The sequence below is a fragment of the Pleurodeles waltl genome, chromosome 12 (assembly GCF_031143425.1).
Source record: "Pleurodeles waltl isolate 20211129_DDA chromosome 12, aPleWal1.hap1.20221129, whole genome shotgun sequence".
In the NCBI taxonomy this organism is placed as follows: domain Eukaryota; kingdom Metazoa; phylum Chordata; class Amphibia; order Caudata; family Salamandridae; genus Pleurodeles; species Pleurodeles waltl.
The window spans coordinates 693,271,538-693,286,424 of record NC_090451.1 but is presented as its reverse complement, the minus strand read 5'-3'; the positions used below and the strand labels follow the sequence as shown (position 1 = coordinate 693,286,424).

At 47.9% G+C, this 14,887-nt stretch overlaps 1 protein-coding gene across 1 annotated transcript in view; it reads right to left on the bottom strand.

The window, feature by feature from the left end:
• EPO (erythropoietin) overlaps positions 1-14,887 on the bottom strand; it is a 172,586-nt gene that overhangs the window by 56,840 nt on the left and 100,859 nt on the right. The window contains exon 3 of the mRNA XM_069215550.1: positions 805-891. Within this exon, the coding sequence (XP_069071651.1) occupies positions 805-891 (87 nt within the window). The remainder of the gene's footprint in view (positions 1-804; positions 892-14,887) is intronic.

The window sequence follows — 14,887 nt, the reverse complement described above, 5'->3', positions numbered from 1 at the left end:
GATGGGGAGGTTACAGACAGAGACTACAAAGTTGGCAGCTTGAGCAGCTGGATGAGAAGTGGACATTTTGGGCCTCATTATGAGTTTGACGGACGGGAAAGCCCGTCCGCCAAACTCCCGACAGGGTGGCTGCCCCTTCATGGTAACCACCCTTCCAGACCTTTAGGAGTTTCCCGATGGCCTAGCAGGAAACATGCTACAATATTGTCTCCGGCTAGTAAGCGAGCCGGCAACACTTCTGCAGCCGGCAGGGTGCACCAGCACTCTCGCAATGTTCACTGCACACTGCGATGGTGCCGGGCAGCCTGTTCTCCGCCAGCCTTTTCATGGCATCACCATGAAATGGCTGGCGGAGAACGAGGTCATAATCCGCAGGGCAGCGCTGCAAGCACCACTGCCCTGGTTGATTATGATCTCTACCACCACATGCCATTGGGATCATGGATCCTGGCAGTGCTGGCGGAACCATGGCGGTCTGACCACCAGGGTCTCTATGTGGCGGTTTGACCGCCACAGCGCAGCTAGCATTCTGAAGACCGCCAGCCTCGTAATGAGGCCCTTTATTACTAAATTTGATAACAGTAAGTTAAGGAGCCTAGCAAACAGGAAATACGTTGAAATCCCATACTGATTTAACATAGCAACAAAACCAATAATGACAATACATCTGTCTACAGAATTTGACACCCTTCATGTTATAGAAGAGTTGAAAAGTTCAGCTTTTGATGCATTCAGAATAATGCTTTAATGACTAGAGTTTAGATTCTGCATGCAAGTCCAATAAATAGTATGAAGAAGACTTACATCCATTTGCATCCATTCCTTAACATTCACCTTAGGGTCAGGAAGGCTTAGCTCTTCTGTTAGGTCGCATGTGTTTGTACAGCTCTCCTGCAAAAAAAAAGATTAGCTGTGATTACTTCATACTTTTCTCCGTGCCTACACACCATTATATTTCATATATGTGGATGGATTATATATATTGGTCGTTTGGGGCTGAGCACAGGCTTAGCTAAGAATTGACTCCAATGAACTCTGACTTGGTGCTAAAAAACACAAGGACTCCTACATTTCGTCCCAGGCCCTCATATTGAGCTGGTGGTATGAGTTACAGGACAAATTAGGAATATTAGATTCGTGGAAATCCACAGCTTCAAACTTGTTTTCACGTGCTAAAAGTAGGCTAGATGTAGGGAAGAAAACAAAGCCAGCAATTGGGATAATATGCAAGAAATGTGGTGAGACACAGAGAAATGCTGTAATTTCCCATTTACGAGGAAACAACTTGTTGAGGTTTGTTATTCTCACATCCAGGAAATACCATAATTCTTGGTCTTAGTACTTCGGGGGTATGAGTTGTGGTGCAGGAGTTCCATTAATGTCATAAGGGCCTTAGTGTGGGTCTAGTCGTGGCACAGAGGAGACATGAGGAAAAGTGTGGCCCTCTCATGACAGGAACACAGATGATTTGACAGTAGGATTTTTGCTCTCTGCCTGGATCTGCATACATAAGAAAAGGAGTCGTTAGCAGTATCAGTAAGTAATCAGCCATTTAGCTAGAGCATGGCTGTCAAACTCCAGCCGAGAATGCTCATAATCCTGCCAATTTTTATGAAGATCATTGACTATGTAAATGATCTCCATTTAAGTTCTCTATATGTTGTTGCTTCATGCAGATACATTCTGATGGAAACCTGTGGATTCCTCACCGTCTGAATACTCCTAATGTGCCAGCATTCAACGGAAAACGTTTCTGTCTAGCTCTCCACTTCGATGAGGATGTCACAATAGAATGGCTCCGCACGCGACTCTGTTTGAGGGCATCGGAGCCGGTCTGCTGACGTCAGTTCACTTTTTTCCGCGCCTCCGTGTGTAACGTTTTTTCTATCTCTCCGTGTGGTTACACTGTTTTGAGGGAATTTCACTGTCAAAGTTTTGTTGTGCGACAATGTCGCTGCCTAAGAAGTCGGGCTTCAGACCTTGTTGCGAGCGTGGAGGTCACATGTTGGTCATGGACCTGCACGAAAACTGCTTTTGGTGCCTTAGTTCGGATCATGACATCAGGGGATGTTCTTTGTGTCAGAGCATGAACCCAAAGGCTCTGAAGGAAAGGGAGGCAAAGTTATTTTTTGGTGAAGGCTAAAAAGGAGAAGCGAGACAGTCGTAGATTAGGCCTCAAAAGGAGTCGTCTTCCCACAGATCCTCAAAGTTGCACAAGAAGCGGCGACGCCGTAGTTCGCGGCATCGTTCATCTCGGGATGCCAGCCCTTGATCTTTGTCTCTGGCTTCGAAGTCATGGTGCCGCTTGACTTGGGAAGTGAGTCCTACTCTGTCTTCTTCACCATCGAACACCCAAGGCATCACTGGCGCCATCTTTGGTGGAGATCTCAGTATCACCTACGACACCATAGGCGCAGTTCTCTCCTGTAACGTCAAGAGATCAGGATATTGAATAGCAGGTGACAGGTCAGGTGGAGCCTTCTCAGCAGCAGCAGGAATATCCTGCCTTTCCAGCCTCAGGGACCGAGCCTACCATTTTTTTGAATGCTATGTATAGCATTTTTAATAGAACAATGACCCCCTCTAGTGCACCTACGGGCCCCACGGGTCCATTGGCCTTTCCTCTGTACTCATCAATAATGTATGGGTTCCTGGCACTGTATAGGCAGGCACCTTTCCTGCCTTTCATGCCTACGGCTCCGCATCCTTGGCCTGTAACGACGCTGAGAAGAACACTGTTGCCATCTGATGTGTAGGAGTTGTCGAATCCGACACCGGAGAGATATTGTCTGGCATCAAGTCACTCTACCCTTGCCCGTCATAAGGTCTCTGGCACCGCTACAGGCTTCATCGATACCAGTGCATTCTCTTTCTACACTGCTGTTTGAAACCAGGCTGAGATCGAGGAGGGAAGCCTTGAGGCTCTTGGAAGAGCAACAATATTTAGAGGACCAGCATTATTAGGACCTGGAGGAAGGAGAGATTCTGGTGCCTTCCCAGGAGTTGGAGGTCATTGAGGTGGCAAGTGTGCTAGACTCTTCCCCTAAGTGGGAGTTATTATGACCTGGAGGCATACCCCCTACAGAGGTTACCATGTATCATGGGGTTATTAGGAAGGCAGCAGAACTACTTGACTTGCCACTGCCCACTACTGAGTTGAAGTCAAATATTTAACTGAGGTTCTTCATTGGACCTCTCCTGCTTCAGAGCCTCTAATACCATTCAATGAGGCTTTGTCAGAACCGGTCTTAGATGTGTGACAGAAGCCTGTTTCCACTCCTGCAGTATCAAAATCTATTGCCAGGAGGTATAGGGTGGCAGCAGGAGATCCTCAGTTTTTAAGCCAGCATCCATTGTACTAAAGCCATTGGTACGAGCTTCATGTTTCTCGAGATCTGCACATGGTTCTTTTCCCACTACTCCTGCTGACAGGGAGTCAAAGAGGATGAAGCAATCAGCAAAGATGATTTATTCTTCAGGCAGCATGGCATTGAAGTCTGTGAATGCCACTTGTCTTTTGGGCAAATACATTCGTGCATTGATGGATTTGGCCAAGGAAGTCATCCCAAACTGCTGCAGGATGTGCAGAGTAATTTTTGCAGATCTCTTAGAGGACAGTCAGGTGGCAGCGAAGCAAGTGATTCAATCAGGCCTTGATACAGCAGACTCTGTGGCCAGGGCCATGGGGACTTCAATCGCCAACAGGCGGCATGCCCGGCTTAGAGGATCAGGGTGCTCTTCGGATATGCAATCCACGATAATGGATCTTCCTTTCGATGGATCCAGGTTGTTTGGGGCCAAGGCAGATTCAGCTTTAGAGAGATTTAAGGAGAGCAATGCCACGGCTAAATCCTTAGGACTTCAGACACTTTCCACGACCTACTGATCTTTACATAGGTTTAGGGGGTTTTGCCAGATCTCCTCCTTTCATGGGAGGCAGCACTTCCAACAACAGCAATCAGCCAACCCCCTTTAATGATCCTACAGAGGTCATGGGAGAGCCAAACAATGTGGTGCAGTCCACCAGCCTTCCTCCACCTCTATTTTATCCTCCTCTGCTAACCTTTCAGGAAAGCAACCCTAGTTCTCCGATCCTTCACAAGCATGTTTTACCCATATGAGGGAGGTTGATTCATTTCCTACAAGACTGAAAGTCCATAACAAAGGACAGTTGGGTGTTAGGCATTGTAGAAAATGGGTATGCCCTTCCCTTCCAGGAGTTCCCCCTACCTTTCCTCCCCAAAAAAGATTTTGTTCAAAGGAACATCTGCTACTGCTACAGCAGAAGGTACAAAATATGATTTTAAAGGGCACAGTAGAGTTGGTTCGGAGCAGGAAAGGGATCAGGGATGTTATTCAAGATATTTCCTGATCCTCAACAAGGATGGTCATTTACAGCCAATCCTAGACCTGAGGAGTTTGAATTGGTTCTTCCAACAGGAAAAGAAGACTGGATGGTTTTCATAGACTTGTGGGATGCATATTTTCATATACCCACCCTCAAGTCGCAAAGGAAGTATCTCCAGTTCAGGGTAGGGTTGCAGCATTACCAGTTTGCAGTCCTTCTGTTTGGTCTTACTTCTGCACCTCGAGTCTTCACAAAGGTGATGGCAGTAGTAGCTGCACATCTTAGGTGGGGGGGAATACCAGTATTCCCTTGCTTGGACAATTGGTTGCTCAAAGCCAGATCTCCAGAGCTGGTGCAACATCACTTGCATTTGACAACCCAGCTGTTGCTCAACCTGAGGTTTTCCACCAATGTGCCCAGATCTCACCTGGAACCTCTCAGCCACCCTGTGGCAGTACTGGACACCACAATGAATCATGCCTATCCTCCTCCACAGAGGTTTCAAGACGTTTGGGCTATGATTCTAATGTTTCAGAATGGAGCACTCATTCCAGTCCTAAAGGTCTGATGTCTGCTTGGTCTGTTCGCTTCCTGAATTCTGTTGGTCACTCAAGCATGCTGGCACATGAAGGCCCTCCAGTGGTGCCTCCGCAAACAGTGGTTTCAACACAACAGAGACCTCCGAGAGCAGTACTGCTATTCAAAAGGTGAGGAATAAAAAGGTAGATGTATCTATCAAAAGAACAAGTTACTTACCCTCGGTAACGCTTTTTCTGGTGAATACAGTATCTTCCTGTAGTTCCTCACTGATCCACCCGCCTCCCCATTGCCTGTCTAGACATACCAAGAAGGAATTTATCTGTATATGTTGTATATATATATATATATATATATATATATATATATATTGCAAATTGTATAAACAGAATATATATCTATAAAAAATGTATATAAATCCTTGAGTTGAGTTTGCACATGCTGTGTTTGCGATGTTGGTGTTCACCCGTCTGCCTCGAAGGCATGGGGAAAACAAGTGGGTGAAACTGATGTCAGCACCCTGGCGAGGACCTCCTATGGCTCCAGTGACATCAGATGGAGTACGAACAGAGGAACATTCCATTGTGATGTCCTCGTTAATGTGGAGAGCTAGAGAGAAACATTTTCTGTTGAATGCTGGCACTTTGGGAGTATTCAAAACATGAGGTATCCATGGGTAGATAATGTATCCACCAGAAAAAGCGTAACCGAAGGTAAGTAACTTGTTCTTTAGCACTGCTCTGACCTTCAAGGTCATTATTTATCAGTGGCTTGGAGAAGCATGCAGTCTACAAATTGGTCAGGAGGCCGTGCAGAATTTGCTTTCACTGATATTTGGACTGTAGGGGAGTTTAACAAATGTATTTGCCTCTAGCACTTTCAGAAGTGTTTGTTTTCTAATTTCATTTTTCTGACCAAACAAGGTATTGATCGCCTCTTAAAAAGGGTTGTGATCATCCTCCCCTTTTTGTTTCATTTTATCTCTAGGAAATCAAAAAACAGGTGAAGCAAGAAAAATCTTATCATGAAATATACATTTTCATTTTTATCATCATAGCTAGTTATCTTGATAACAGGCTTAACTGTAGGATTCTATGTTGTGGGGAAATAAGATGGTCAAGTCAGAATATGGGTGTACCTTAAAGATACAGATAGGTCGTACTCACTGCATTGTTTTGGAACATCTTCTGTATTATAAAAATAGAAAATCTACCCAATTTTGAGCAAGACAACAAAGAGAAAGTTACATACCTTTCCTAATACTGATAGTAATGGATACTGACTTTGTTATGAAAAATCTTTGCCCACTGACCGGCTTGGCAGTCTAGAGGCTCTGAACTCCTTTTACTCTGTGACAGTGGCAGGGAACAGAAGTGGCACAGGGCCTAGAACCTAGACACTACCACACTTGTTGGTTACTGTGGCAGCTGTACTGGGCACAGGAAGTTTGAGTTTATGGGTTGCCGGCTTGTATGCGCAGGCAGAAGACCCACATCTTTACTTATTACCTAGCTTCAGCTTTTTTGGCAGGCCAGAAACACAGTGAGAAAAATCAATTTTTATCTTCAAGGTGCATGCTCGCTCTGGTTTGAAATTTCCAGGTCTATAGATAAGTTAGTTTATACTTTAGGAGTACACTTATTAGTACTGGCCCTTTGATATACCTCTGTAAAAAAAAATTGACCAGAGATTTGTGTTTAAGTAATTTCGCTTGTGTAGACATTGCTAATCCAGGTTGATTTTCTCTGGATGATATTTTTAAAAATGGCGGATGTGTTGCAGTAATGATGTAATGTTTCAGGAACCACGAGACCTATATAGTTCATTTTGGTATCAAAACATAGGTTTTGGGGGTCAAGTCATCTTATGGGTGCAGAAAATATCTACCCAGAGCAACCCATATGCCATTTTCCAAAATGGCAGCTCTATAATGATGTGTTTTAGCCATTATATTGGTAATTTATTTTGATATTGTTTTTGTTTCAGGTTTTCCATTGATTCAAATTTGTAAACATGAGTGAAGCAAGTGGTAGCAAAGGTTCTCTTCCAGGGGATCCTCATCAAAGTCATAAACATTGAATATTCCCGCCCTTGTGCGGGGACCCCGGAGCATATATAAAATATACACATATTATACATGTGTAACAAACAGTCATGCAGGCTATCATGTTAAAAACAGGCTAAAATGCTTTATTTCTATGAAGTTTTTTATTTTTATTTTATTTATTTTTTATTAAATACTACAATAGAGCATAAATATGTACCCAAGCTCCTAAAACTAGGCTTAGGGAAGTAAGCAGTAGCAAACTCTAGAGAAAAAAATAGAAAAAACTGCATTGAAAAACAATGAAGCATTCTTAGCCAATAGGCTGCATGCAGGTTAACACAGGAGAACCATAAAAACTTTGGCACCGTGCCTTTAAGACCCTGAGCACCTCCAGTATCCCACCATGCCTCAGGGGTGAAGGAAAGGTGACAGTTGGTTCACAGTTAGGTCAGTTCTTTCTTCCGGCTTCTTCTGAGAGGATCCTGGAGCATTGAGCTCTCAGTTTTTCTGAGTTTTTCTCAGAAAAATTATTTCAAAAAGCGTTTTTTCACTTTTCACTCGACAAATAACACCTTTGTCTGAGCTAGGAAGGTTTTTTCTGACAGAAAATGCCTTCACTTTTTGTCAAATGCCCTGCTTGTGGGAAGAAGAAGGCCCAGTCAGATCCCCACTCTCTGTGCATAGTGTGCCTGCCTCAGAGTCACTGCCCTGACACTTGTAAGTACTGCAAGAACATGTCTAGGAGGACTCTGAAAGACAGAGAGAAGATCCGGCTACCTGGGCTTCAGGAGAGGCAAAGAACATCGTCCTCCTCACTTCCCAGACAGGCAGAAGGACATTCTCAGGAGAGAATGGCCCGGTCGACGTCGACAGGTAGGAAAGTACCTGTTTGTTCACCGTCGACGTCGTCGCTACCACCGTCTCACCGGCATAGATCGCCGTCAACAGCGACACACCCGACGTCGAAGGAAACGGCGTCGAGGGAACACCAGAGCAGGGGCAGGTCTCCGTCGACGGCAGCCCGCCGATCGACGTCGAGCCATCGCCGGCGTGCCCGGTCGCCGCCAAAGGCTGTGCGCCCCCCGACGTCTAAATCACCACGACGGCACGAGAGACATCCGCCGTCGACCTCCCATCGCTCCACGTCGAGGCACACGACGGCGAGCAGGTCGAGGTCCAAGGATCGCCGTTCGACGTCAAGGCACTCAACGTCGAGGCACTCAACGTCGAGGCATGAGCAACCGGCTGGGCGCCCTTCGACGTCGAAACAGCCATCGACGTTGACTCAGGTTTTACCTGTACCACAGGGAGCAGAACATCGCCCCACGCCAGACAAGGCGCCATCTCCAGCGGTCTCCATACCGAGCGACTCTTCTTGGTCAAGAGCGGCATCATCTGGGCATGTCTCGCCCATCAATCTATCTCCGAGATGGCTGGAGAGCCTCAACAGACCAGCGGCCTCCCCAGATTCGCAATATTCGCGAATGTATTCACCTACTGCCTCCCTGCCAAGAACGCCATCACCGACAGCCAGGGCAGAACGGGCTCGTTCAGCTCCTCGCCAACCGACCGCGAGGCCTAGACGCTCTGCTACAGCGTCTCGCAGCAGGTCTCGCTCTCAACGAAGATCCAGGTCGCGGTCAAGAAGAAGATCACCCTCTTGGTCTTCATCAGGTTCATCTGTCGGGCGTTACTCACCCACCCTAACAGATTCACCACCTGCTAGAGTCTCACCGGTGGAGGACATCACCACATTCAACAAGGTGTTGTTAAGAGGAGTGCAGAAACTCAACATAGAGGTTCCAGAATCATCTACCTCCTCATCGGTCATCTTTGAGACACTACAACAGAGATCTGCGTCGAAAAAGTTGCTGCCTCTAGTGCCTGGCTTGTTGCAGCCAACCATGGACACTTTTCTGGCCCCAGCCTCGCTTAAGTCTGCCCCGGCTAGAATTCTCAAGAAATACAAGTCTCCAGAACAAGACCCTTTATTCCTTAGAAAGGATCCGCCACCGGACTCGGTTATCATAGCTGCTGCCCGAAAGACCCACTCGGTGGCATCTTCATCCACGGTGCCCCCGGATAAAGAGAGCAGGCATCTAGACTCTCTAGGGAGAAAGATGTGTGGGACGGCGGCTTCAGCAATGAAGGTCTCTAGTGCGTCTGCGCTCCTGGGCAGGTATGATCGTTCTCTGTGGGACTCCCTCAGTAGATTTACAGAAAGATTGCCCAGGGAAGACAGACAAGATTTCCAGGAGATACTACAAGAAGGATGCCTGGTATCCAACCAGGTTATCAGCGTGGCAGCAGATGGGGCGGATTTGGCTGCTCATGGGTACGCACATGGTATATGTGCGAGGAGATCTTCCTGGCTGAGGCTCACTGGCTTGAAACAGGAAGCACAACAACGCATCCTGAATCTCCCATTTGCCGGGAATTCTCTATTCGGTGCCCATGCAGACGAAGAGATGGCCCGCATGAAGACCAAGGTGGATACCATGAAGGCGGTGGGCCTCGAAAGAAAGAAAGATTTCAGGCGGAGGTACAGCCGTATGACAGGCGCCCTTACCAGCAGAGGGTTCAAACCCCTCATTGGTCGCAAAGGTCACAGCAACGACAGGGACGCCCTCTTTTTCAACGGAGAAACACAAGGGAGCGGGGGTCAAGTAGACCTCAACAGTCCACTCCGAAAGCACCCACCAAGCAATGAAATCTCGCTTCCCTCGACACTGTACACCACTCCGGTGGGGGGAAGTATTACGGCTTATCTTCACGAGTGGCACTCTATCACAAGAGACAAATGGGTGCTCAATATTGTCGAACATGGCTATTCTCTTCTTTTCAAACAACCTCCACCACGCTTGCCACCAACCAAAGACAATCCATCTCATCACAGCTCTCGCCCTCCTAAAAAAGAATGCCATAGAAAAGGTTCCACCTGCACACAGAGGACAGGGGGTCTACTCCCGTTACTTTCTAGTGGCAAAGAAGGGTCGAGAGGGCGTTTTCAGGCCAATTCTGGACCTACGGCTGCTGAACAAATACATAAGGAAGCAGAAGTTCAGAATGCTAGCGCTTCACCAGATTTTCCCTCAACTGCATCAGGGAGACTGGATGTGTTCCATCGACCTGCAGGATGCGTACTTTCACATCCCAATAGCCCCCAAACATCGAAAATTCCTGCGCTTCCGAGTAGCGTTACAGCATTACCAGTTCAGAGTTCTACCCTTTGGCCTGAAATCTGCCCCAAGAGTCTTCTCGAAATGTATGGCAGTGGTGGCGGCACATCTCCGAAGACAAAGGATATACATATATCCATACCTAGACGACTGGCTACTAAAGGCTTCTTCTCCGGAGCAGGCGAGAAGCCATCGGGACATTGTACTAGGAGTTTGCGAAGCTCTAGGTCTTCAGGTCAATTACCAGAAGTCAACCTTGATTCCAACGCAGAATCTTCACTACCTAGGAGCTATCATAAACACAGAACTCCAAAAAGTGTATCCTTCGGAGGAACGACTATCCTCAATAGACAGGAAGTGCCAGGACCTGTTGAGAGCCAGCGCACCTACGGCACGTCAGGTGACATCACTGCTGGGCTCCATGGCATTGTGCATTTTTATTGTCCCAAATGCCAGACTCCACATGAGACCCCTCCAAGAGGCATTGGAGACCAACTGGAGCCAAAGAACAGGTCGCTGGGAGGACACGGTGCGGCTACCAACGGTAGCACTTCAGTCATTGAAATGGTGGATGCACAGACCTCACCTGTCAGTGGGTGCTCCGTTTCACCAGGTGCTTCCATCTGACACCCTAGTAACGGATGCATCTCTTCAGGGATGGGGGGCTCATCTGGGTCCTTTTCAAGCGCAGGGTCTGTGGTCAGACAAGGAAAAGCAGTACCACATCAATCTGCTAGAACTCAGAGAAGTCCATCTGGCTCTCAAGTCTTTCATACCGCTAATTCAAGGGAAAACTCTCTTGATACAGACGGACAATACAACCACGATGTATTACTTGAACAAACAAGGGGGAACGAGGTCCCTACCCCTATCGCGAGAGTCCCAAGCGATATGGCATTGGCTCCTGGCCAGAGGAATGTCAATTACAGCAGTTCACCTGCCAGGTCAGCAGAACGTTGAAGCAGACTTTCTAAGCAGACACCTGGAGGACGTTCACGATTGGGTCCTACACGGCGAAGTCGCAGAATACATCTTCGCGCAATGGGTCGGCCTCAACTGGATCTCTTCGCAGACGAAGTAAACAAGAAATGCCCAGACTTCGCATCCAGGTTCTACCGTCCGGGATCTCGAGCGAATGCCCTGTTGATCGACTGGTCAGGCATATTTCTTTACGCTTTTCCGCCGATTCCCCTCATTCCGGCAGTGATCAGCAAACTTTACAGATCCAGGACCAGAATGATTCTTATAGCGCCACAATGGCCCCGACAATTCTGGTACATGGATCTCCTCAACCTGTCGGAAAAACCTCACAGGAGGCTGCCGTGCAGACCGGATCTTCTGAGCAGAATGGAGGGCAGGATTCTACATCCCAACCTACCCTCTCTGAGCTTAACAGCATGGCTCCTGAATTCCTGCAGTATGGGCACCTAGGGCTCTCGCAGGAGTGCATGAACATCTTGAAAGAGTCCAAACGGCCTTCCACGCGGCGTTCTTACGCTTTTAAGTGGAAGAGATTCTACATATGGTGCTGTCAGCAAGGTCATAATCCCATACGGGCGCAGGAGGATGTCATACTGTCCTATTTGCTTCATCTAGCGAAGTCCGGTCTGCAGGTATCATCTATTAAGGTACATTTGTCTGCTATTACAGCCTATCGCAAGTCACCCTCTCAGGAATCCTTCTTTACAAAACCTGTAGTCAAGGATTTCTTAGAAGGTTTAAAGAAAGTTTTTCCGCCAATTCGGAGGCCTTCTCCTCCATGGGAACTGAACATAGTCCTGGCAAAACTTATGGGCCCTCCTTTCGAGCCTATACATAAGGCCTCTTTACAACACCTTACGTGGAAGACGGCTTTTCTAGTGGCCATTACTTCAGCGAGGAGGGTCAGTGAGATCCAGGCCTTGTCTTCAAAAGAACCGTACACGGTTTTTCATGACAATAGAGTGGTTCTACGAACTCACCCATCTTTCCTTCCGAAGGTCTTGTCCGAATTCCATATTAATCAGACCATATCTTTACCGACGTTTTTTCCCAATCCGGAGACTCCGGCAGAGAAAGCATTGCATTCATTAGACTTGAAAAGAGTGCTAAAATTTTATCTGGACAAGACAAAATCGATTAGACACTCTAACCGCTTGTTTGTAAACTATGGTCATTTAAGGACAGGAGAGGCAGCATCTAAGCGAACAATATCAAGATGGATAGTTTCTTGTATTGTTAATACTTACCAGCTAGCTAATAAGCAATTACTAGCGCGGCCTAGAGCGCATTCCACAAGGGGTAAAGCGGCTACTGCTGCTCTCCTTAACCATGTTCCGATATCTGAGATTTGTAAGGCTGCTACATGGAAGTCTGTCCATACGTTTACAAGACATTATTGTTTAGACTCAGATGCAAGAGCGGATGCCCAAGTGGGGCAGGCCTCTCTAAGAAATCTATTTGCGTAAGACATATCTATTCCTGCACTTCTATCCGACAGTCCGCTGGGTTTAGGGATGGGCTTGCTAATCTATTCAATGTTTATGACTATTGATGAGGATCCCCTGGAAGAGAAGGATAAGTTACTTACCTGTAAATCCTAGTTCTCTTCCAGGGGTATCCTCATCAAAGTCATAAACAACCCACCCTCCTCCCCGGACGCACGTCTCCTAGAAGTGCAGGACAGTCTGTGTTTTGAATCAGTTATACAAATTGTCACCGTAAAAAGAACTGACCTAACTGTGAACCAACTGTCACCTTTCCTTCACCCCTGAGGCATGGTGGGATACTGGAGGTGCTCAGGGTCTTAAAGGCACGGTGCCAAAGTTTTTATGGTTCTCCTGTGTTAACCTGCATGCAGCCTATTGGCTAAGAATGCTTCATTGTTTTTCAATGCAGTTTTTTCTATTTTTTCTCTAGAGTTTGCTACTGCTTACTTCCCTAAGCCTAGTTTTAGGAGTTTGGGTACATATTTATGCTCTATTGTAGTATTTAATTAAAAAAAAAAAAAAAAAAAAAAAAAAAACTTCATAGAAATAAAGCATTTTAGCCTGTTTTTAACATGATAGCCTGCATGACTGTTTGTTACACATGTATAATATGTGTATATTTTATATATGCTCCGGGGTCCCCGCACAAGGGTGGGAATATTCAATGTTCTGATGGATACAACTACCTGTGGATTCCTCACCTAATGAATACTCCCATGGCGCCAGCATTCGACGGAAATCTTCTTACTAGTCTCTGCACGTCGACGAGGACGTCACTCTTGCCCACGCGACGCCGTCTGACGTCATACAGGCAATAAGAGGTCCTCGCCGACGTGCCGATGACAGTTCCCTTTTTTCCGTGCATTCGAAATGGTTATCTTCGAGGGAGCTACTGTTACCTTCGTGGTTACAGTGTATTGTCTGCTGCGTAGTCTTCTCTGCGGTAATAATGTCTCAGAGGAAGTCGGGTTTCAAGCCCTGTCGAGAGTGTGGGGGCAAGATGTCAGTTACAGATCCTCACTCCGACTGTCTATGGTGTTTGAGCTCCGACCACGACGTCTCGACTTGCGATTCATGTCAACACATGAATCCGAAGGCCCTCAAAGAGCGTGAGGCCAAGTTATTCATGGCAAAGTCAAAGAAGAAGGAGAAACATCATAAGAAGTCTTCTTCGCCAAGGTCTCACCGGCGTCATCGAGACTCCCGGCGCCGTAGAGACTCACGACGTAATTCCAGCAAGGAGTCTCGTTCGAGGTCACCTTCGGCTCGGCGTCGGAAGACTTGGGAGGTCAGCCCCACGGTCACGCCGCATCCTTCGACGCCGTTGCCCTCTCTGGCGTCACCGACTTCGCCTGGTCAGGCGTCGGTGATTGAGGTGGTGCAGCCTCTTGTGTTTTCTCCGGCGTCGCAGACGTCGAGGCCGGCGTCGGGGTCGCCCTCGATCCAGGCACCCCAGTATCCGGCTTTTCCCACTCCTGGAGCCGATAGTACCGCGTTTCTTAATGCGATGTATACCATCTTTCAGCAGATGGCTCCAGGAGCTGCTCCGGCTGGTCCTTCGGGGCCCTTGGCCTTTTCGTTGGGTGATCCTGCGCCTCTTCGTCCGGCACCCTTTATGCCCTTTCTCCCTTTTGGGAATGTGGGCTCGGCGCCGGTGTCGGCGTCGGTGGCCGCTCCGGTGGCTTCGGATGTTTCGGCCCCGGAGGTTGCCCTTCCGTCAAAGTCAGGATTTTGCCCTGTGACTCCGGTTGGTCCATCGGCTCCAAGACCTCGTCCTCCGGCTCCTGCCTCGGCGCCGCAGCTGCCTGTGGCGCCGGACGCGGCGTCAGATGCTTCTGACGTCGGCGGAGGCCATGTCGACTCTGCGTATCGAGGAGAGACTTCATTCGAGGAGGCGTGCTCTCCGTCTTTTAGAAGAGCAGGAGTACCAGCGAGTCCTAGAGGAGGGAGAGATTGAGGACTCTGGAGACGGACTGCATGGTCTGGATACAGCCAGTGGGCTGGACACTTCCCCTGAGTGGGACCTTTCATCTCCAGGGGAATATACGGAGGAGGCTGCTTCCTTTCATGCTGTGGTGAGGAAGGCAGCGAGCTTTTTGGACCTGCCTTTGCCGGTGGCAGAGGCGAAGCAGAATTTGCTGACAGAGGTATTGCATCCGGCCTCTGCTGCAGCTGAGCCTCTCTTGCCATTTAATGAGGCTTTGCTGGATCCGGTGTTGGAGGTGTGGAAGAAGCCGGTGTCTTCCTCGGCCGTTCATAGGGCTGTGGCCAGGAGGTATCGAGCTGCACCATCTGACCCTGGCTTTCT